This window comes from Vicia villosa, unplaced genomic scaffold, assembly GCF_029867415.1.
Source record: "Vicia villosa cultivar HV-30 ecotype Madison, WI unplaced genomic scaffold, Vvil1.0 ctg.000456F_1_1, whole genome shotgun sequence".
Lineage (NCBI taxonomy): Eukaryota > Viridiplantae > Streptophyta > Magnoliopsida > Fabales > Fabaceae > Vicia > Vicia villosa.
In genome coordinates, this window is record NW_026705218.1 from 595,455 (window position 1) to 618,677 (window position 23,223).

A 23,223-nucleotide genomic window follows, 5' to 3' on the forward strand; every position below is an offset into this window, starting at 1 on the left:
GATACTTGATGCTTTGCTTGATCTCGTCACGAAGGCCATTCTCAAATTCGATACACTTGGAGAATTCATCAGCTGCATCGTTGTTGTAGTGTACGTAGGGATGTCAATTGCATCTGTTAATGGGGATCCCTGTGGGGAATATCTGTGCGGAGATCTGAAGTTGGGGATTTTTTTCCCCGTGGGGATGGGGATGGAGGGAAAAGTTCCCCCGATAACACTTTGGGGCGGGGATTGGGAAAGTATCCTCCGTCCCCGTGGATTCCCCGACTCCGAAGATATATGTTAATTTATATATTTTATATATTATATAATTATATAATTTTACAATGTATTAGAAAATGAAGAGTCATTAGAAGTTATAGATTTGTCGTCACACATAATCAACCACTTGCGCTGGACGACATCGGTATTGTGGTAGTAAATTAGTGGAAGCACGGTAGCAAAACGTTATGTCACTATTTATTTATTTTTACATAAAAAATATTAGCAACATCAAGTTCTTTTGCTTTTTTTATTTATTATTGATGCAAGATGTATTTTGATTTTTTTTATAAAATAAAGATGCAAATATATGCGTTTTAAAAAATACGGAAAAAATTAACAAAATACTAGTGTCATAGTTTTGATCAAAAAGTGTAGAAATTTTCTTAAGATTCGATCTCCGTGGATATCCGTGGGGATCTGTGGGGATGGGGATGGAGGGAAATATTCCCCCGTGGCGGGGATTGGGGATGGGGATGGGGACTAAATTTGGGGGCGGGGCGGGGAGTGGAGAAGCATCCTCCGAACAATATCTGCCCCGTTGACATCCCTAAGTGTACGTAGTACTTAGCCAACTCAACAAATTTAGAAGCATACTCCGGCACCGTCGTACTACCCTGTTTCAGCTCCAAAAACTCAATTTCCTTCCTTCCTCGAACATCTTCAGGAAAGTACTTCCTCATAAATTCCCTCTTAAATATGGCCCAAGTGATTGCTATCCCATCAGAATCCAATTCAGCCCTAGTAGTAACCCACCAGTCGTCAGCTTCCTTCGATAACATGTGAGTGCCATATCTCACCTTCAGGTTCTCTGCGCAATCGATCACTCGGAAGATCCTTTCAATTTCCTTCAGCCACTTCTGAACACCATCAGGATCATGAGTGCCTTTGAACAATGGAGGATTGTTCCTCTGAAAGATGTTCAATTGTCTGTCAGCACCAATCCCAGCTCCATTGGCATTCCCGCCTAGCACACCAGCAATCATGCCTAGAGCCTCTGCAATAGCATCATCATTCCTTCCACCTCTGCTAGCCATTGTTCTGCTAAGTCCCAAAACAATTCCGTTAGAATAGAAGTATCGACAGTGATACACACACTAGTCGCATACAGGAAAAAGTAACAAGACTCTGGTCACAACGACCGACTAGGCTCTGATACCACTATTGTAACACCCTTCTAAACTCCCACGACAATTATGATAATAATCAGAGTAAACATAAAACAAGGGTGCCACAATCAAGAAAAATAATAAAAACCATAAGTCGTCCGTCATGCTTTATTAGGAACGATCCACAAAATATCAAAACATATGATCAACACAGCGAAATATCATTCAACGGTATCGTAAGACATCACCAAAACATAAACCAAACGATACATAATTCAAAACAGCAAAATAGAGTATCATAAGTAACTCTAAGTCTATCGTTCCCTAGTGTTACAAATCAGAGCATGACTCGACACGAACTACGGACTAGTCTATGAGCTATCCTCACCAATTCAAGATGCCGCTACTCCTTAATCTGAAACAGTCAACATGTAAGGGCGAGTCTCATTCGAAATTAATAAGTATTATACAGTCATAAGTAATAAAACATCATAGCATTATCATTCACCCAATCATAACATGTCAACATGTAAGGGTGAGTCTCATTCGAAATTAATAAGTATTATACAGTCATAAGTAATAAAACATCATAGCATTATCATTCACCCAATTATAATGTAATTAGATAGTTTCAGCCTTGTTGGCATAGGAAGAAGCTAGCGATGAGTAAAAGTAACAAAAGAACCAAAGTATCAGAAACTGAAATCACATGCCATGCCACTTGGATAAGTTTTAAGAAAGGGGAAAAGTATCTGAAACTGAAATACAATGAAAAACTTTAACTTAAAAAGCCATTACACAGAAATAAACTTAACTTTTGAACAAAAAAAAATATTTGAAACAGGAATCACAAGAACCAGAAGAGCTGAAAATTTTCATTATAAAGAAATCAAAATTACTTTTAAATGTAATCAAGAAGACAAAAAAGTCAGTTCCCACAAAAATTACCTTAAAATGTAATCAAAATTACCAGATCTATATCTTTTTCTTCACTAAAACTCAAAATCTTAACCCACAAACATATATCCATCTTTTTTTTCACATGGTTTTCCGCTGAACTGAAATCATGAAGACAAAAAAAGCCATTAGGAACAAATCGATCTCAGATGAAAAGTGAAGGTTGGATCTGGAATAACAAATGATTATGTTGGTCTTCTAAAGCGTAAACTTGACATGTAACCTTCAAGAGGAAGAAGAAATCAGATTTGGAGAAGAATCAAAATGAAAATGGGTATAGTTCTATAAGTGAAAGAATGAAAGTAAATGATGCACTTACAAGATATGGAGAAGAATCAAAGTTGTAGTTGAAGCTTCAAATGAGAACTTGATCTTTACAGGGGAGAGAGTGAAAGGTGAGGATTGGAATGCAAGAGGAGAGAGGGAGAAATACTAATAGCCTGCAAAACTATGGTGTGTAGTGAGAGAAAGAACATTTACCCGGTTAAAGACGTGAATCCAAAACATTGAAAAATTGAAACAAACCGGGTAATTCAAATTTTGAAATTTGAATAAAATGGGGTGTTGAAGAATGAATGTAAAAGGGCAAAAGAGAGAGAAATATTGAATGTAAGGTGCAATATTTGTCTACCGTGTAAAAGGATGACTCATTTTCAGTATTACCCAATGGATTAAAAGGCTTAATGAATAGACAAAAGGAAAAAAAAAACGAAGGCAAATTTGAGATTGGGTGTGCCACTTAGAATAATGGAGAGATATGATTGGTCTACTAGAAGTTTGATTTAGTAAATTACCAAAATAAGCATATTTCAGTGCAATTTTAAAAAAGCAAAAGGGCAATTAAGGATGTTAATAGGTATATTATAATCTTAGTTAAGTACTTGATGAAATAAAAAAATTATTCTATTTAAATAAGAGCATTAAAAAAAATTAGAAAATCGATGGCACGGTACCACGGGTATAATTTTTGGGAAAAAACAATGAAAGAAAGGGAGCAATGATCGATGAGAGGAAAATTGGATAATACCTTGAAATTTACGAAAACTCCATACCCAAACCCTAATTCATCACATTCGCCATGGAAGTTACTTCTGCAATCCATCGTCTCTATCTCTTTCCCCAAGAACCCAGATTCTCCTCTTCCACACTCGTGAGTGCCATCATTTTTACCTCGATCTTCATCTATTTATCACATCCATGTTTGGTTTTATTGAAATCCTCTGATTATTGCATTGCAGTTACGCTCTCAAACAGGAACAACGCCTCGTGGTTTGTGAATTTTGACTTCTTCTTTGCGTTTGCTTACTTGTTAGGGTTTTGATATGTGAAATTTTATCTTCCTTTTCCTGTATAGCTTCTCAAACTAGTTTCTTAGGCATCTCCAAGCACAAGAGAAATGTATTGAGGGTATCATTTTGTCCCAAAATTGAGTTAGGTGGATCTCGTTACTGTTTCAAATTGAATAATAAACTCCCCAGGGATGTGATTGTAAGATCCGAGATTACTGCGTCTGGGTCTGGAGGAGAAGGCTATTCAATACCTGGTTTGTGTTGAAATAAAATGTCTTCTTTGTTTAGGTTAAAACTTGAATGCCGGTTCGTTATGTGATTGTTATTGTTCAATTTATTGTAGAACTCAAATTGGAAGCAAAAGTTCGGGGAGTTTGTTTTTACGCCGTTACTTCCTTTGCTGCTATATTTCTTTTTGTCTTGATGCTGGTTGGACATCCATCTGTGCTCCTGTTTGATCGTTACCGGAGAAAGTTTCATTATTTTGTTGCCAAAGTCTGGGCTACGCTGACTGTGGCCCCGTTTTTCAAAATTGAATATGAAGGGTTGGAGAATCTTCCGCCTCCAGATACTCCTGCTGTGTATGTTTCCAATCATCAGAGTTTTTTAGATATATATACTCTTTTAACTCTGGGAAGAAGCTTTAAATTCATAAGCAAGACTGGGATATTCCTTTTTCCAGTAATTGGGTGGGCAATGTTTCTTTTGGGTGTTATTCCCTTGAAGCGCATGGACAGCCGGAGCCAGATGGTACTCTTTCACCATTGTTTTTGCAGCTATTATTAACCCGTTCTTCTTGATTAAATGTTAGTGTTTTTCTTTGATATTATTCCCTCCCCCCTGGATTTTAAGATATTTATAGCTCTCTAATCATTACTGTGTTTGCTTCTTCATGTATAGGAGTGTCTTAAAAAATGCATGGATCTGATCAAGAAAGGTGCCTCTGTTTTTTTCTTTCCGGAGGGAACACGCTCTAAAGATGGAAAGTTAGGTGCATTCAAGGTGAGTTTTTATCAGGATTACCGTAATAAGGTATCAAAATTACAGCCAAAGGATAGAAAAGTAGTAAAAAATTGAAATAATATATTTCATTTGTACTGATAACATTATGTCCTATAAGCACCCCGTCCTCCCTTAATACCCAAACCACCTATTTAGGACAAGTACCAGTTTAGCACAGTGGGAGAACCTGGTACCAAAATACAATTTACTTGTAGAAACAAACCTTTATTGATGACAAAATATCTTTACAACAGAAACAAGATTACACATACTAAATAGAATGCACAATTCACACATAAACTAAGGAAAGAAATAGTCTAATATCTTTAGGATAGAAACTAGTGTTATCAAATACCCGCATGGTGGCACTCTGTTGGATATACATGGCAGTTTTTGCTAGTTTTTCCGCCATGGTGGCGCTATGTTGGATACATAGCGGGTTTTCCAATATAGTCCGTGATAACAACGCCACAAAGCTGCCGGTATGGCAGGATTTTAATTCTCCGCCACCGACTGCCATCTGCCATCTGCCATCGACAACATTGACAAAAACAAGATTAGACACACTAAAGAGAATGCACATTCACACTTAGGGTCCGCTTGGTTCAATTGAGGGGAGGGGAGGGGAGGGGAGGGAATTTTATCAAGGGGAGATGAGGGGAAGGGAGGGGAGGGATTTTAATTACATATATGTTTGGTTCAAAATATGAAGGGGGAGGGGAGAGGAGGAATTTTATTTACAAATATGTTTGGTTCACAAGGGAAGGGAGGTATTTTAAAACTAATTTACATTTTTAACCTTGTAATTTTACTATAAGATTCACGATATTTACTATTTATAAGTATTCAATTCGATAACATCAAAGAAAATTATAAAAACGTAACAGTTATAATATATAGTTTAAAAAGATTATCGAATACAATAAAATCTAACAAAAATATTTGAAACAAAAATATTGCAATAGTTAAAAAGTAACATAAAAATATAAAAAATAAAATTAAAAAATTTAATTATAATTATAACAAGGGTAAATATGTAAATATAATTATAATTAATATGAATCACCTCCCCCTCCGAATCCCCCCAAATCGGGGGAAGCAAAAAGTGACTCAGGAGGGAATTTGGTCCCCTCCATCTACCTCCCTTTCCCCTCTTAAAATTTGAACCAAACACCTAAACTATTAAAAATTCCCTCCCCTCCATTTACCTCCAACCAAACGGACCCTTAGGGTGTGTTTGGTTCGGGGTAGATGGAGGGGAGGGGAGGGAATATTTTTAATTAAATGTGTTTGGTTCAAATTTTATGAGGGGAGGGAATATTTTTAATTAAATGTGTTTGGTTCAAATTTTATGAGGGGAGGGAAGGGAAGAGGAGCAAAACCCCTCCAAAACGCACTTTTTGCTTCCTCCAAATCGGAAGGATTTGGAGGGGAGGGGAGGGAATCTCAACTTTAATATTTTAAAAATTATTATAATTACTATAATATCCTCAGTTTAATTTTAATATTTTAAAATTATTCATTTTCTTTTGAATTATTGTTCTCTTCTGTGTGATTTTTCTCGATTGCTTCTATCAACTTATTATAATTATTCTCCACCTTCAAATTATTTTGAAATTTTTGTCCTTAATATAAATCATAATCATTTCACTTTTTTGATTTTTTTATAACTCTTTTATGTTTATTTAGGTTTTTTTCTAATTTTGTTATGTATCCTATCATATTTTCTTTTATATCAAATTTTAAAATTTTCATTTCAATTAATTAATTTATTTTATTAAAAATTTAAACCATTTATATTTAATAATAAATTATTTTATGTGTTAAATAATTCATTACGATTTCAAAGTTGTTATCAACATATAATTTAATTTGTTTTTGAACATTTTATTCGAATTAAGTGAACTCAATTTTTTAACGTTATGTAGTAAATTATAACTTTTTAGTCACTCAATATTAAAAATTTTACTAACAAAAGAATATGTATAGATTTTTCACATTTGAATATCATATTGTATCACTTATATAAGATAATAAGGATAAAAATGTAAATTATTAATAAAACCCCTCCCCTCCTGAACCAAACATATTTTTAATTAAAATTCCTCCCTTCCCCTCCCCTCGTTTGAACCAAACACCCATCTAATTAAAAATTTCCCCTCACCTCCCCTCCCCCTCTCTCCCCTCCATTAAAATCCCCCCCTCCCCCTCATCTGAACCAAACACACTCTTAAGGAAATAAATGGTCTAATGTTAAAAGACAATTCCTATCCAAAAAGTTCGAAAGCTTGATCTTTCCCTCCCACAGCCATTCAAAAACTATCCCATAACCACTTTCCCCTTTCCGTATTATATTCTCAAACAGAAACACACATATAGCCCATAACTACTATACATAACTAACACCAATATAAAATAACTACCTATAACTTCCATAAAAAGTCCAACACAACTATTAGAAGCCTACTCCAAAAATGCTAAGAATGCTCATGATATTACAAGGCCATTTTCATCTTGTTAGAATTATCACTTAAAGAAAATACCCTCAGGCTCTTTGATGGGCTAATAAACCACAAACTTTGCTAGAGATACAACACAAGTAGTACAGTGGGACATAAGAAAATTTGGAGGAATGACATTGACTATGTCAGAGTGTGACTCTTCTTATATAGGGCAGTAAAACTTTTGGAGGCATAATGCTTTACTTGCTGGCTCGTGACAATATTGACTAGGCCTGAATTGTATCATATTATACAATATCAAGTAAGAGGAGTGTATTATTGTGAGAAATTAGATATTAAATAGTGGCCATTGGATTAAAACAAAGATTGAGATTAAATCATTCATTAAAGATTGCATGTAATATCCTCAATTTCTTATCTTTGTTGTTAGCATTAAAAAGTGCTTCTTTTTTTGTTGTTTTTCAGTCTCTCTCATTACCTTCCCTTTAGATAGATATACCTAATTCAAATTTACTGAATTAAGCATATTTTGGCAACAACAATCACATTCATTCATTTACACATTAGGCATATTAATTATTGAATGCAGTATGGTTCACTTTTAAGCAAGCATCCAATAAGGCAATAATGGTTATTATTGATGTGGAAGTCATGATTCTACTGGTTTGGCGTGAAAGAGCAAATTGGGGTGACATAATATTTGTTTGACTTTGTCTTAGATGACATCATATTCCATCCTGCGTTTATGTTTTTTGGGATGAGGCTGTGAGAGCTTCATCCAGGGTGCTATTGGGTAAGTTCACAGGTTGAAAGAAGACAAAGTGCACAGCCTAGAAACATGAGTAAATGCAATGACTATGATACCATTAGAAAATTTTAAGGATTGATTTAATTTGTTTTTTTTACAAAGTGCACAACTAGTCACTTGGGTTCATCTTCTTCATCCTACCACTCATTATTGTCTCCAAAATATCCATAACACAATCATCAAACACTATACTTAAAAAATCTAATGTGTGGCAATTGCTCACGTTGTCTTTGATTTAGGTCTTCCTTCACCGAGTCAATACTCTGCATCCAGCCACACTATACCCGTATTGCCTGCTTGTTTCTCAGATGCCTTGCATATTTGTCGTTGACGACAACAATGTCGCGCTCCTCACCATATTGTGCAAAACAACGCACACGTCCAACATTCTAATAGAACCCAGAAAATTATGGTAGCAAATGAATGGACGAGTTCAAGAGCTCTACAATGGTGACAAAATAGAAAAGGAAATGATAAACCAGAGTCAAAGACTCCTATTCCAGAGCAAAGCTCCTAACCCGAGATAACTCTTTGAACCAACTCTAACAATATTTTTGAATGCTGCTCAACTTCCCCTCCCTCACATAACAGAAATTCCCTAAAATAAGAGAGTATCCTAACTAACCTTCTAGAATATGCCTACGATTGTAGGTGTCATACCAATGCAACCCTTGCATTCTAGAATTATAATTCCTCCTTTCTCATGATTGAAAATAAGAGTCAATCCAATATTGAAATTATCTCTACTACTCTAAGATTTTGTGTCACTTGCATGACTAGAAGCTGATCTTGGAAAGGATCCTTCAGTGTGATTTGTTGAAAAGAATGAACCCAAAGTATTGAATACACCACCACCAAACAACTCTTGCTTGGGATCCAACTCAATCTCATATCTCAAAATCCTAAATACATTAAAACAATCTTTAAAAAAAAACAAGAGTTTCATAAGTTTCTAAATCAAGTAAAATTGGGTAAAATTGCTTTTGATTATGTCCAATTTCAGAGAGTTTACTACGTGTTAACTAGGGTAAACTGGTTCAACTCCGATCTTATACAGATTTGATTTACAAGCGATTTAACTCGAAATCTATATACGTGAATTGTGAAATTAGACGATTTTACAAGTTAAAGTTTGATTTTTACAACCTTGCTTAGGGAGCAGCTTTACTAAGTAGTATGTTCAAATTGTGATCTATTGTTTTCAAGTCTTTTATTATTCTATGCCTATTCATTTCTGGTAGAAATTTCATTTAGATAAACTAATTGTCAACTTTAATCTTTCCCTTGGGGATGTACAGAAGGGAGCTTTCAGCATTGCTGCAAAGACTAAAGTACCAGTGGTACCAATTACCCTTATTGGAACTGGCCAAATCATGCCAGCGGGAAGGGAGAGTATAGTTAACACAGGTTTCGTGAAAGTTGTTATACATAAACCTATTGATGGAAATGATCCTGACATGTTATGCAAAGAAGCTAGAAATAAAATCGCCAGTGTGCTGACTCAAGCTTGAAAAATGTACTGCAAAATATTTATGTAAATTTCTATTATCTGGGAATCAAAACCTCTTGTGCATTGAATCGAATTGAAAAGGTAAAATGTCTGCCTCTAGTAACTTGTAGCAAAGAAATTTCGTAGTTCATCAGTGAACTGTGGTGAGTGCGGATTGTGGGTTGTTCTTTTAGAAGGTGATTTGAGTTATCTTGTTCATACTAAACACTTTGTTACTTCCTGTGGTGCAGTCATGCTTTGCTTTGGTGGAACTATTTTGATTCATGTTGAAGTATTAGCCATGAGTTAGCAGATGAGTTAGCAGCTCTTCAGGCGTTGAATTCAATCTTTGTTCAGTCATATTGGTTCCACCATGTTTTTCTTTCTATAGGGAGGATGGAGGCTGTTCCTTGGATCTGCTGATCAACAAAGGGTTGATTGCAATGGCGGTCCAAGTGTTAGAAATGGATAATATTGATATTCTAATTTCAGTTTTGCAACTAATTTTTATGTATAAACTGCTTGGCAGGTTTTTAGTATAAAGAGGGCGGAAAGGAAGAGTGGAGGTATCTTGGAGAAATCATTTGTTTTAGTTATGGACAGAGAATATAGTTCTCTGTAGGAGCTTGGCTCTGGGGTAGATTGGGATTCATCCCTTTTTGCATTTTATATTTCTTCATTAATCAAATTCAGTCTATTTCCTAAAGTTTTACCGCTTTGTTTCTTTATTTTCTGTTTCGGAATTTCGGGATCCTAGCAGTTAGAAATGAGTTTTATAGCATTAGCAAAATGCCACTTAGATTTAAGTTTTAAGGTGTGTTTGGTTTGGAGTAGATGAAGGGAGAGGGGGGAGAGAGAGGAGGAGAAATTTTTAATTAAATATGTTTGGTTCAAATTTTAGAAGGGAAAAAGAAAGGAGGGGAGTAAAATTACTCTAAATAACACTTTTGCGTCAATTGAGGGATTTAGAAAAGAGGGAAAAGAATATAAACTTTAATATTTAAAAAATTATTATATTACCTAAAATATTTTTGATTTAATTTTAGGGTGTCTTTTAAGACGAGGATCATTCAAATCCCTCATCTATATATAGGGGTGGCAAAACGGGCGGCCCGCCCCGCCCGCCGCCCGCCTCGCCTTATGCCCGCCAAAAAACGAGCGGGGCGGGCATGCCCGCCAAGTAAAATGGACATAAAAGTCATGCCCGCCCCGCCAAGATGGCGGGTTGGCGGGCGGCGGGCTTACCCGCCTATTTTTATTTATATATTTTTTAATAGATTAATAGGCTCTTTTTACCTTTTAATTAAACTTTTCACTTATTTTTTAAAACAATTTTTTATAAAAGTAATTTTTAAACAAATTTACTTAAAAACTATTACATATATTTATAAATAAATGTATAAAATAAACCATCAAGAATTAGAATTACTAGAATTAACTAAAAAGAGTGAATTTTGGAGGAGGAGCGGACTTTGGCGAGCGGCGGGCTTTGGCGGGGCGGGTATGGCGGGCGGCGGGCTTTGGCGAGCGGCGAGACTAAAATCCCAACCCAACCCGCCATTTTTTGGCGGGTGCGCGGGCGGTCCGACGGACCCTGGCCCGTTTTGCCACCCCTATCTATATATAAATCTATATACTATCAATAATATACCATTAGATTTATAGAAAAAAAATGTAACCATATATCCTTTCTCCACTCAATCCCCACACAATTCGTGTACTACTTTTTTTTTTCAGAAAAAGCTTCTTCTCTATACAACCCTATACCTACTATATTATATCAAGTAGGTGTTTTATCAGTAAAAAGAAATTAATATCTGTACTATAAACCTCATAAGGAAAGGAAAAATTAAAAATCAAATAAACTATTCCAAACCAACGAAAATTATAACCATGGTTAAAGTTTTCATTTTGATAAAAACATAATTCCTAATTTATTATGACTTAACAGAGTCGATCTAAAGATTCATGTTTACTAATTATTATGGGAGTTTTGACAAAAGCACAATGTTTGAAAGTCTTATCATTTATTCAAAACAATTTGGTTTAATTTACACTCAGATCTAATATTGCTTCGAATGCAGAATAATCAATTTTTTAGTTTCTAATTTCATTTTTTGTAAACTTCATCATCATTAATATTATCATTGTCGACATGTCGTGTTGTGTTAAAAAGAGATAGCAATTTTCTTTGTTTCACCAATTGAAAAAATCTTCAATTTCATAAACGGAAAAGAACACGAGATGTGAAAAAAGACAACTCCATAGAAAAGATAGAGTGGAGAAAGACATATATGTTCCTCTTTTCTTAAAATAGATCTCATCCGTTAAATTATTTTAATATATCCATTGACATATTATTGATGGTACATTTGTGAGAGATTTAATTGCTCCCTCATCTTAGACACCACCTAATTTTAGTATTTCAATATTATTTATTTTCTTCTATGTAATTTTTCTTATTTGTTTCCATCAACTTATTATAATTCTTATCTACCTTTAAATTATTTTTAAATTTTCGTACTTAATATAAATCATAATCAATGCATTATTTTTGTAATTTGCATTTTTTTAATTTATATTTATGTTTGTTTTTTCTAATTTTTTATTTATCCTATCATATTTTATTTTATATCAAGTTTTAAATCATTCATTTTATTTTATTTTTTGTTTCTTCATTTTATTAAAATTTTAAAATTATTTATTTTAGTAATAACATATTTTATGTATTATTTTGTTAGATGATTCATCACGATTTAAAAATTGTTATTGGCATATAATTTTATTTGTGTCGGAGAGTTATAATTTGAATAAGCGTACTCAATTTATTAACGTTATGGTAAATTATAACTTTTTAGTTCTTCAATATTAGAAATTTTATTATCAAAAAAATATGTATGGATTTTTCATATTTGAATATCATATAACTTACATAAGATCATAAGGATAAAAATGTAAATTATTAATAAAATTCCTCTCCTCCTAAATCAAACATATTTTTAATTAAAACCCTCCCTTCACCTCTTTTAAACTAAACACTTATCTGATTAAAAAGAATCCATCACCTCTCCTCCCATTCCCTTTCCTCCATTAAAATCTCTCCCATTCTCCCCCTCATTTGAATCAAACACGCCTTTAAATTCTAGCGTTGAAAGGTTGTAAATAAAATTTGAAGTCACTAGTTCTCTCAAATCTTGTAAAAATTCGTAACCGAGATTGAAATTCGAATGCATTAAATGCAAAAAAACTACAATATAATATATTTTTTAATAGAAATATATCCAATGCAATTAAGTATTTGTCTCAATTATAATTTAACACTCTTCAGAAATTGAAACCCAGATTTAATCGAGAAAACGATTTTTACATTACTTTGTGTTAAACCATGCATAAGAGGTACTCTTTATAATCCTAACATATTTTCTTAAACCTTTTCAATTTTTTTTTAGATTCTTATTCAAGATTTTTTTTTTCAAACACAATCCTATTGTATTTTGACATTAAAAGACACAAAATCGACTGAAATTATAGATGATTTACATGTCTATTAATGATGTTCAGTGAGATAATCTATTTTTTCTTTCTTTTTTGTAAATGAACATAGAGTAGAAAATTGTAACCCGGGTCCTTTAAGAATTGGTTCAAAAATTGTAGTGTGGATCCTTTGAATGTTGACTGAAATTATCTTTTTTTATTGGTTGTAGGTATAGTGCATCTTAATATTGTGAAGAAAGCTAATACATTTAATGATGGTAATCCGGAATATTCCCAATAAATGAAGAGCAGAGTGCCAACTCTGATACCAATTGAAATTATGGTATCAGATATAAGATGTTTAATGAGATGTCACGACACTATATTTGAGTAATGAACACAAATAGCAACAACAATAATATACTTGCAGAAAGTAAATAACACAATGATATGTTTACCCAGTTCGGAACAATCCTTCCTACTCTGGAGGCTACCAAGCCAGGATGAAATCAATATTTGATAGTATCAAATCGAAGTTAAACAGTCCCAATTTACCCTTCTCACTTAATCACTACCCTTCTTATGATTTCTACCTAAGTCTCACCTAGGTATGAGGCCCTCCTCAAATCCATTCCTGTCACAATCCCGTGACTAAATAAAAATCAAATAAAAATAAACAAACTACTCCTCGATGCTTCAAAGCTTACGAGGATGGAAATACTCTCCTTGCTTAAAAGCTTCGAAGATCAAACAACATTCAACACCTAAAGGTTTGTGAATGTGCACAGTGGAACACACAGAAAAATAAGAATTCCTAAACCCTAAAATAAACAATATCAGTTCCACACCTAAATTAGGTTACAACCCTTCTATTTATAGATATGTCGTTTTCTTGACTAGGCTTCAAATTGCAACAGTGAGGCTGGCAAAAACTCTGCTACTTGTTCTCCAAGAAATTAGGACTTCAATCCAATCTTTCCTAAAATATCTCCAATAATAGACAACATGGAAATATTCTTATTGAATCCATCCTGGAAAAAATATCAGCTGATTGATTTCTTCGAATATTCTGAGCTGATTTAAATATTCTTGTAGCAAATAATAACGCCTGATCCACTTGTCAGATCAACTTTCTACAACCAGGATGTCATGACATCTTCTTCAACATTGTAGATGTTTTCATGTTGGCTGCATTTGTGGTAAAACATACCTGGGTGTTTAATGTCTTGACAAATGTCATGACATGCTTTATATGGTGTTATGCAGGTTGCATATGTTTAAGCTAATACAGGTTTTGTTAGTGAATGTCATGAACGATGTCATGACATCCATGTTTGACAGCAGGAGCTGTTATGTTTTTCTATTATGTTTCTTGATTTCTCTCAATCTACAATTTAGGAAACATTTTATTGTGTGCTGAATATTTCTCCTAGAAGATTTCGTTAATAGCACATTCTGTAACAGCCTGATGACGTGTGAATTAGGTTAACTTGGTTAACCCTAATTTATTTCTTAAAAAGCCCGAGGCCCAAGAGCTGCATATAAGAAGACTGTAATCCTAATTTGGAACGTAGAGAGATTGTTAATTGTGAAGAACCGTAGTTCTGTGTCTGTGTGTTTAGTCTCTTGTACTCCAAACAATTGTCTTTTGATGATTGTATTGGAATAGGTTGTTTTTGTACTTTGTCACTGTAAGCTTTTAAGCACGAGTGTGTATCTCTTGATTGAAGCTTTTAAGCAGATCAAGGTGTGTTTTTGAAGTGTGTCTTCTCTCTCATTTGATTTATGCCTGTTTGTAATCACTACTGTGATTGAGGGGGAGTGAATGGAGATACTCAGGTCTAGGACTAGATTGGAATTGGATTGGGTAGGTCTTAAGTGAGGAGTTGTAAACAAGGGAGTTTAGCTCTGAATTAATTCTGCTTATATTGGATTCCCTCCCTGGCTTGGTAGCCCCTAGAGTAGGTATTGTTGTATACTGAACTGGGTAAACAATTTGCTGTGTTCTTTACTGTTTTTATGCTTTTCAATTTTAAAGTATTATTCTGTGTGATTGTGGATGTTACGATGTCATAACATCCAGTACGACATCGCGTGCGAGTTACTAGAATTTTCAATTGGCATCAGAGCAGGCACCATGCCTGTTTACATCTGTGTGAGATCTAGGGACAACAAAATTCGGGTACTATGGAGAAGGAATTGTTAGTGTTTGGGAATAGACCACCCATTCTGGATGGCTCTAACTATGACTACTAGAAACCTTGTATGGTGTCTGTTATAAAGTCTATGGACAACAAGGCCTGGAGAGCTGTGGAAAATGGATGGAAACATCTTGAGAAGGTAATGGAAGATGGAACCACTGTTCAAATTCCTGAAGAACAATGGAGCAAAACTAAGGAAGAGCTGACTTTGGGCAATTCCAAGGTACTAAATGCCTTGTTCAATGGAATTGACAAGAACATATTCAGACTTGTGCAACACTGTGATCTGGCTAAAGAAGTTTGGGATATTCTCAAAACAACTCATGAAGGCACATCCAAGGTGAAGATGTCTAAACTTCAAATGCTTACCACCAAGTTTGAAAATATCAAGATGAAAGAGGATGAGACCATTCATGAGTTCTACATGAACATCCTTGAGATTGCAAATACCTCAGGAGCCTTAGGAGAAAAAATGTATGAAGAAAAACTGGTAAGAAAGATCCTCAAATCACTGCCTAAGAGATTTGCTATGAAGGTGACTGCTATAGAAGAAGTTCAGGACATCAGCAACATGAAGCTGGATGAACTCATTGGTTCTCTACAAACCTTTGAGATGAGTATTTGTGACTCTGTTGAAAAGAAGAACAAGAGCATAAATTTTGTTTCCAACACTGAAGATAATTCAAGAGAAAGCAATGGTGGAAGTGATATCAATGGTGGAAGTGATGAAAATTTATCATAAGCCATAGCCATGCTTGGAAAACAATTCAACAGGTTCATTAAAAGGGTTGATCAGAAGTCCAGACCCAATGTCAAGAACACTTCCAATAACATCAGCAAGACCTATGATTCTAGCAGAAGATTCAAAGCTGAAGAGAAGCCCAATCAAGGCAAAGGGGTTCAGTGTCATGGATGTGAAGGATATGGACACATTAGAGCTGAATGTCCTACCTACCTCAAGGAGAAAAAGAAAGGGTTGTCTGTCACTTTGTCTGATGAAGATTCTGACAATAAGTCTGAAGAGGAAACTGCAAAACATGTCACAGTTCTAACAAGTGTCTATGCATCTGATGATGATTCCAGTGATGATGAGCTAACCTTTAATGAGATTGTTGCCTCATACAAGAAGTTGTGTATCAAAAATGCTAAAGTCTGCAAACAAGTGGAGAAGCAAAAGATAATCATAAAGGAGTTGGAAACTGAGAAGAATGAACATCTTGCAACCATAGACTCTCTCAGTAGTGAAATGAGCATGTTGAAATCCAAACTTGATCAAATGACTAAATCTTTCAGGATGCTGAAAAATGGAACTGACATTCTGGAAGAAATTCTGCAGTTTGGACAGGGAGCAGGAGATATGTTTGGGGTAGGATTTGTGGCTAAAGCAGAACTCACTTTTGGAATCAGGAGATCAAAACCTGAAGCCTGCTTGATAAACCAGATGTCAACACCAATGTCACAACATCAAGGAAACAGAAGAAGGAGCCAAACAAAGAAGAAATTCCAAAGATGGAGGTGTCACTACTATGGAAGATTTGAACACATAAAGCCATTCTATTTCAGACTAGTTGGATATCCCAACCAAACACATCAAGCCAAACCTAAACATGATACTCCTGACAGAAAGCAACAATGGGTGGCTAAGAATGTTGCTCTAGTAGCACACACTTCTCTAAGAATGCCTGCCAAGGAAGACTCAGTGGTTGCTCAAATCATATGACTGGAAGAAAGAACTTATTAGTAGACATCAAACTTGAGGGAACCAGTTATGTGACTCTTGGTGATGGAGAAATAAGGGAAGTCAAAGGTGTTGGTAAGTCAGGATGTCCTGGTGTTCCTAATCTGAACAATGTCTTGCTGGTACAAGGATTGGCTGCAAATCTTATAAGTATCAGCCAACTGTGTGATGAAGGGTTCAAAGTCATATTCACTAAAGAAGAATGTATTGTCACAAATGGAGAAAATGAAGAAGTCATGAAAGGATATAGGTCTAAGGGTAATTGCTACCTATGGAAGCCTAACACTTCAAACTACTTCTCAGCCTACTCCATGATCAGAAAAGAAATCAAGGATGACTGTCAAGAGAATGATGAATCTGATGAAGAATCATATGTTGGAGACCTCACCATCAGTGAACTGGCTGCTGGCTTTACTGAGACATGTCTAATGAATGAGAAACTGTGTGCAAAGGTACGGGAGTATATGAATACTAATAGATTCCTACTAGAAGAAAGAGTAAGTCTCATGGAAGATATTGCTGATCTGGAAAGAAAGTTAGAAGACACAAGATCAAACAAACAAGCAACCAGGAAGATTGATGTTCTGAAAGAAACTGAGCCAACTATCTCAGGAGCATGTAAGAATGTCACAACAGATGTCTTGCCATCAAAATTTGCTAATGAGTCAAGTGTGAGCAATGAATCAGAAAGATGCTCTAGCTGCAATATCAGAGAGAATGATGTAACATCAGTTGGCAACATTGTAAAACTTCAGATCATCAAAAATTGTATGACTACTGATCTTTCTATTACTGATGGTACTTCCAAGACCATATATGGAAATCACTCTGAAAAAGTGAAGGGTATGTTATGTATTTGCCGCTAAACAGAATTATAGCAATTAATCCTATTAGGGGAATACACTTTGGGCTTTTTAAATATCCATTATTTGAAACTTCCCCTATTTAGTTTCTGTGTCAAGTTCCCTCCTACTCCTATTTTTCTACAAAAGACGACAACCTACTCTATTGGTTTCATCAATACCTTTCTGAATTTGAACCGCTCCGACGCACCTCACAATCGTGTCACAAGAAGCTCTCTGAAGAATCTCAAGATGTCTCAACAACCGAATGCTTCCTCCCCAAAGAAAGTGTCTCCCATCTTCGACTCTGCAACACCTAATGAGTCAACTAACCCTAATCGGACTCTCAATGTATTTCCTCTGAGGATGATTAACGTTGAAGATTTAACGACTACAAAGCCAAGAACATCGCATGCAAGAAGACCTAAGGAGAGTGTTCATACTAAGGGCTCCAATCCCTCATCATCCAACCCTCGTGAGGAACTTACTAAAGAAGGAACAAGATATGTTTATAACTCCATAGCCAAGATTTTCAAACGGATTTTGGATGAAAATCATCAGGTCCATGAGATATCAGTCCCTTTACAAACCGTGATTCCTGATCCTCCCAAGAGAAAACGTAATGATAATGATGTTCACACTGCTGGTAGTGACATTCACATGACTGAAGAGGAGAACAATGAAGAGGTTCAAGAAGATGCTGATATCACCATATATTTTCTAGATGTCAAGGCCTCCAATCTTTGTAAATGACTTGGAGATAGGAAATCATGTTTGAAAAATGGCAATCCGGATTACCTATTTGTGGACTGTCAAGGAGAGGAATGGACAAACTTCAGTAAGTTATTATATCTTGATTGCTTTATTTGTTGGTCAAACTTTAATATACGTTATTATTAATCTATCTTTCCAAAAAAATTATGCAATTATTTTGCTTGTGTTTATTACTTGACTATTTTGGCTCTTAATATTTTCTTTATATAAATTATTATTTTCTGTTTCATAGATACCCGACACAACATAGTTGCTCTTATTATTACCTGACTGTTTAGGAAATAAAAGATAATTTATTGCAGGAATTGTGTTGTTTTTTTTGTTTTAATGGGTTTGAATGTGATTGCAACAATTGTCAGGTGATATACATGAGGAGGTAGATAATCATAACCGAATATTGGATCATATGGTGTGTATTGTATTGCCACTGTTAAAAGTATTTAACAATAACTCATCTTTCTCGATTTCTGCTTTAACCATCTGTTGGTATTTATGCAGGGCAATGATATGGATTCTTCAAGGGGAGTCCTCTCAAAAACTATGGACAAGTTCTAAATGGTATGTGCTAGATGGTTCTATTTTTCTATAGTTCTATACATGCCCTCTTAAGGAGCATTTTCCTATAGTTTTATTCTTTCTTCAACATGGTTTTTACATCCTTTTTCCAAATTCTTTCTCTTTTGGTTGAGTTTATTTTGTTGTCCTCTTGTACATCCTTATATGGTTTACATATAGATCTCATTCAATTTATTTCTCCTTTGCTGAAGGTTCTGCAAGATGTCCTTGACGTTTATGATGTTATATATGCATTTAAAACTTGCTCTCTCAGTGATTGGAACTGTGGAAATGGTTCTTTGTTGTCTGGATCTCAATATGTAAGATCTGCACTATTTTTTCTTTTCTTTTTATTCATAATTTTACCCCATTTAGAGTACTGCATGTTAATTTTTGATGTGTAGGGGAAAAAGGTTTTATCATTGTGTAGTTGCTTTGAAGTCCATTATGTTGGTGTGCATGGACCTCTTTGGGCTGCAGTTTGTTGGTGTGCATGGAAACATAGGAATGCAATCTTATTTGAAAATGCAATGGAAGACTTGGAGGATCTTGTGCACAAAGTGAAGATGTACTCATGGTGGTGGATGGCAATAGGTTGTAGAAAAATGGTTGTATGTTCATTTTATGACTGGTATAACTATCCCTTAATCTCCATGTCTATGTAATGTTTCAGGCCCTGTAATGTAGGTTTGATTTCATGTAAGAAAGTTGGGTTTGAGTCTGGTGGTTTACTCCACAGAACAATTGTAATGCTGCATTTTGCACTACTGGTGCTGTTGTTAATATAATACATTGCTTATCAAAAAAAAAAAGATTTTATATTTAGATGGGAAAACACATCTTTTTTATTCTTCTTTGCAGGGAGTTAAACCTATTGAAATAGCTGTCATAGAAATTAAAAAAAAAAAGATGAAAAAGTTGAGACTTACAATTTATTGGTGGAAGGGTTAGTTTGTCCTCTGTATATACCTTATTATTGGACTATATTATTGCATTAGTTTCTCTTGCTTTAAGGAATTAGAGTTGCACGTAAGAAATGCATAAGTGTGCTTAATATGCAGAATGATATTAACTGGGAATATTATTGTTGCTCTATCACTATTTTTGTTTAAGCTTTCATTAAATGTGTTACGTGTATGAAGAACTCCATTTTCGTTCATGAATCATAATATAAAGTGATGGGTGGCCATCAGAAGTAATAAAATCACCATATATTCAGGTTGATATGAAATAAAAATCAAGAATGTGATCATAGAGATTATCCTGCTGGACCCAAAGAAAAACATCACAGGGGACAATGGTGTTGTAACAGTAAGGTGCACTAGGGTTAGTGAAAAATAGGAGGACTTCTAATTTTTATGTAGTTTTCTGTGTACACTTTTAATGAACCCCTTCAACACCATATTATGCTTCTAGCAGATATGATGACTGTCAGGGTGAGTTATTTGGAAATTATTACTAAGCAAAATAGTTTAAACAAAATGTCTCATGTGTATGTGATAAACATGTAGGTTTCTGTTAGATATAGGTATAATAATCCTGGATATCTTCAAGAATCGTGTTCGTTCACTTTCTGAACAAAGTATTTCGACCCTATTCTTGTCTGGGTTCACGAAATCTTTGCGGGGATAATTCTCGAAGAACAATCTGTTTCTGACAATGGAGAACAGATCAGAATGTAGAGGAAGTATGTTTTTCGTGTTCGAAACCGAGGCCAAATAACTCCTTATATAGGAGATCAACAATAGAAACCGAAATGACACACCTGTTCGGTAAAAACAGTTATGTTGGTTGGGAAACGACGCACCTGTTCGGTAAAACAGTTATGTCGGTTGGGAAAGGGTGCAACTATTCAAACGAAAATTTTGTTCGGGGCGCTGCCCCGCACCCCGCCCGCTGACCTGGAAGCGGGACCCCAGCCAGGTGCGCTGCCCCGCACCCCGCCAGGGGCTCCGCCCCTTGGACCCCTGTTTCTATTATTCGTATTCAATTGCACGTTTGGCTCTACGAGCGTGCACTCCGCACTACCCTAACTCGTTTCAAGCTTAACGCATAATTGCATCGGCCTACAGTAAATCACATTATTACCAAAATACATTGATGATACTAAAATCACCAACTCCCCCCATTTTAGTATAATCCTTGATTTACTTACAGGTATAACGATCAAACAAATGCATAGAAGAAAATGTCTTGCGATTGAATTTTCATCTTAGTACAAATACACATTCCAAATATTCGAAAATCGGGGTGTCACAATGATTGAACCCGTCAATCCATTTGAATATCTAAAGATATAGTACACATATGTTTCTTACAATACTCTACTATTCATACTTGACACTTTACAAGCCATGTGTCCTTATCCATTAATAAGCATATAGGAAGCCAAGTCCAAGCTTCTTGAAGTGACAAAACTTCATGCTCACATAGGTGATCCTTTTAATCTTGCACCTGCATTAGAAATTTTTCAAAATAACCATTAAGAAGATATACTTCAACCTAGCCATCACTTGCAGGTCTGAGCACATACCTTGGGAAGATAAACACAATTGCTCCAATCTTTAACTATGATCTTTCCACATTGAATTCTGCTTCTAACGTTGTATTAGAAGGGAATTGGGTATACCATAACTAATAGATTTAAATGGACTTTAATCCCATCCCAATTACCGAATTCTTCACTAAGTCTCTTGCTAACCCCTTCGTCAAGTGGTCAGCTAAGTTTTGTTGCGACCGAACAAACTCAATAGATATCACTCCATTCATGATTAATTCCCTAATCATACTATGTCTAATACCCAAATGTCTAGACTTTCCATTGTATATTTGGCTATATGCTTTAGCCAGTGTGGCACTACTATCACAACGGATAGAAATTGGTGATATCGGTTTAGGCCATATCAGAATCTCATATACCAAGTTCCTTAGCCATTCTGCTTCTTTACCAGCAGCAGCTAATGCTACAAACTCAGATTCCATTGTGGAACTAGTTATACATGTTTGCTTCTTGGAAGCCCATGAGATGGCACCTCGCCCAAGCAAGAACACCCATCCACTTGTAGAGGATGAATCTTCAACATTATTTATCCAACTAGCATCCGAATAACCCTCTAACAACGAAGGAAATCCCATATATGACAATCCATAATTCATAGTACCCTTCAAGTACTTGAATACCCTAGTTATCGCATGCCAATGATGTCTACTAGGATTACTAGTAAATCTGCTCAACTTTCCAACCGCATAAGCAATATCCGGTCTAGTGCTAATCATAACATACATCAAAGAGCCTATAGCTCTTGAGTATTCTAGTTGATCCACAGGTTTACCTGTATTTGGCATAAGCTTTTCTCCCGAATCCATGGGAGTACTTACTGGAGAACAATTTTCATAATTGAACTTCTTGAGTATTTTCTCAATGTAATGAGATTGCGTAATTACAATCCCCTTATTCTCCCGTTTAATCTTAATACCAAGAATAACGTCTGCTTCTCCCATATCCTTCATGGAGAACTTTGATGACAAGAAATTCTTTGTTTTATCAACTTGATTTTGGTCGGTGCCAAAGATCAACATGTCATCAACATATAGACAAATGAAAACTCCTTTACCGGATGTATCAAATTTGCTATATACACATTTGTCAGCTTGGTTTAGAATGAAACCATTAGACAAAACAACCTCATTAAACTTTTGATGCCACTGCTTCGGAGCTTGTTTCAGCCCATACAACGACTTAACTAGCTTACACACTTTGTGCTCATTACCAGGCATTACAAATCCTTCAGGTTGCTTCATATACACTTCTTCTTCCAAATCACCATTCAGAAATGCTGTTTTGACATCCATTTGATGAATCACTAGATTATGAATAGCCGCCAAGGCAATCAACAATCTAATAGTAGTGATACGGGCAACTGGAGCATAGGTATCGAAATAATCAATCCCTTCTTTTTGTCTGAAGCCTTGGATAACTAATCTAGCTTTAAACTTGTCAATTGTACCATCGACTTTCATCTTCCTTTTGAAGATCCATTTGCAACCCAATGGTTTGCAGCCTGGTGGTAAATCAGATAATACCCAAGTATTATTTTCCATGATAGAACCAATCTCTTCATCAATTGCTTCTTTCCAAAAGACAGAATCTCGAGATTTCACAGCTTCATCATACATTCTTGGATCCTCCTCTATACTATAGCAATAATAGTGTTGAGTCTCAATCTGATCCTTTGATCCCTCAACTAAATATAGTTGAAAAT

The 23,223-nt window shown here is 35.2% G+C and overlaps 1 protein-coding gene across 3 annotated transcripts; it reads left to right on the forward strand.

Moving 5' to 3' along the window:
* The first annotated feature begins 3,278 nt into the window (after positions 1 to 3,278).
* LOC131628476 (1-acyl-sn-glycerol-3-phosphate acyltransferase BAT2, chloroplastic-like) lies at positions 3,279 to 10,065 on the forward strand. 3 transcript variants are annotated; one of them, XR_009291807.1, is made up of 7 exons: positions 3,279 to 3,477; positions 3,566 to 3,596; positions 3,682 to 3,870; positions 3,960 to 4,366; positions 4,517 to 4,618; positions 9,187 to 9,541; positions 9,629 to 10,065. XR_009291807.1 is itself a non-coding variant. In XM_058899316.1 (6 exons), the coding sequence occupies exons 1-6, from the start codon at positions 3,406 to 3,408 to the stop codon at positions 9,397 to 9,399; spliced, it is 1,014 nt and encodes a 337-aa protein (XP_058755299.1). In that variant the 5' UTR covers positions 3,279 to 3,405; the 3' UTR covers positions 9,400 to 10,065. The 3 variants fall into 3 exon arrangements, 1 of the variants encoding a protein (XP_058755299.1); XR_009291806.1 differs by having other exon boundaries at positions 9,187 to 9,479; XM_058899316.1 differs by having other exon boundaries at positions 9,187 to 10,065.
* The last annotated feature ends 13,158 nt before the right edge of the window (positions 10,066 to 23,223 follow it).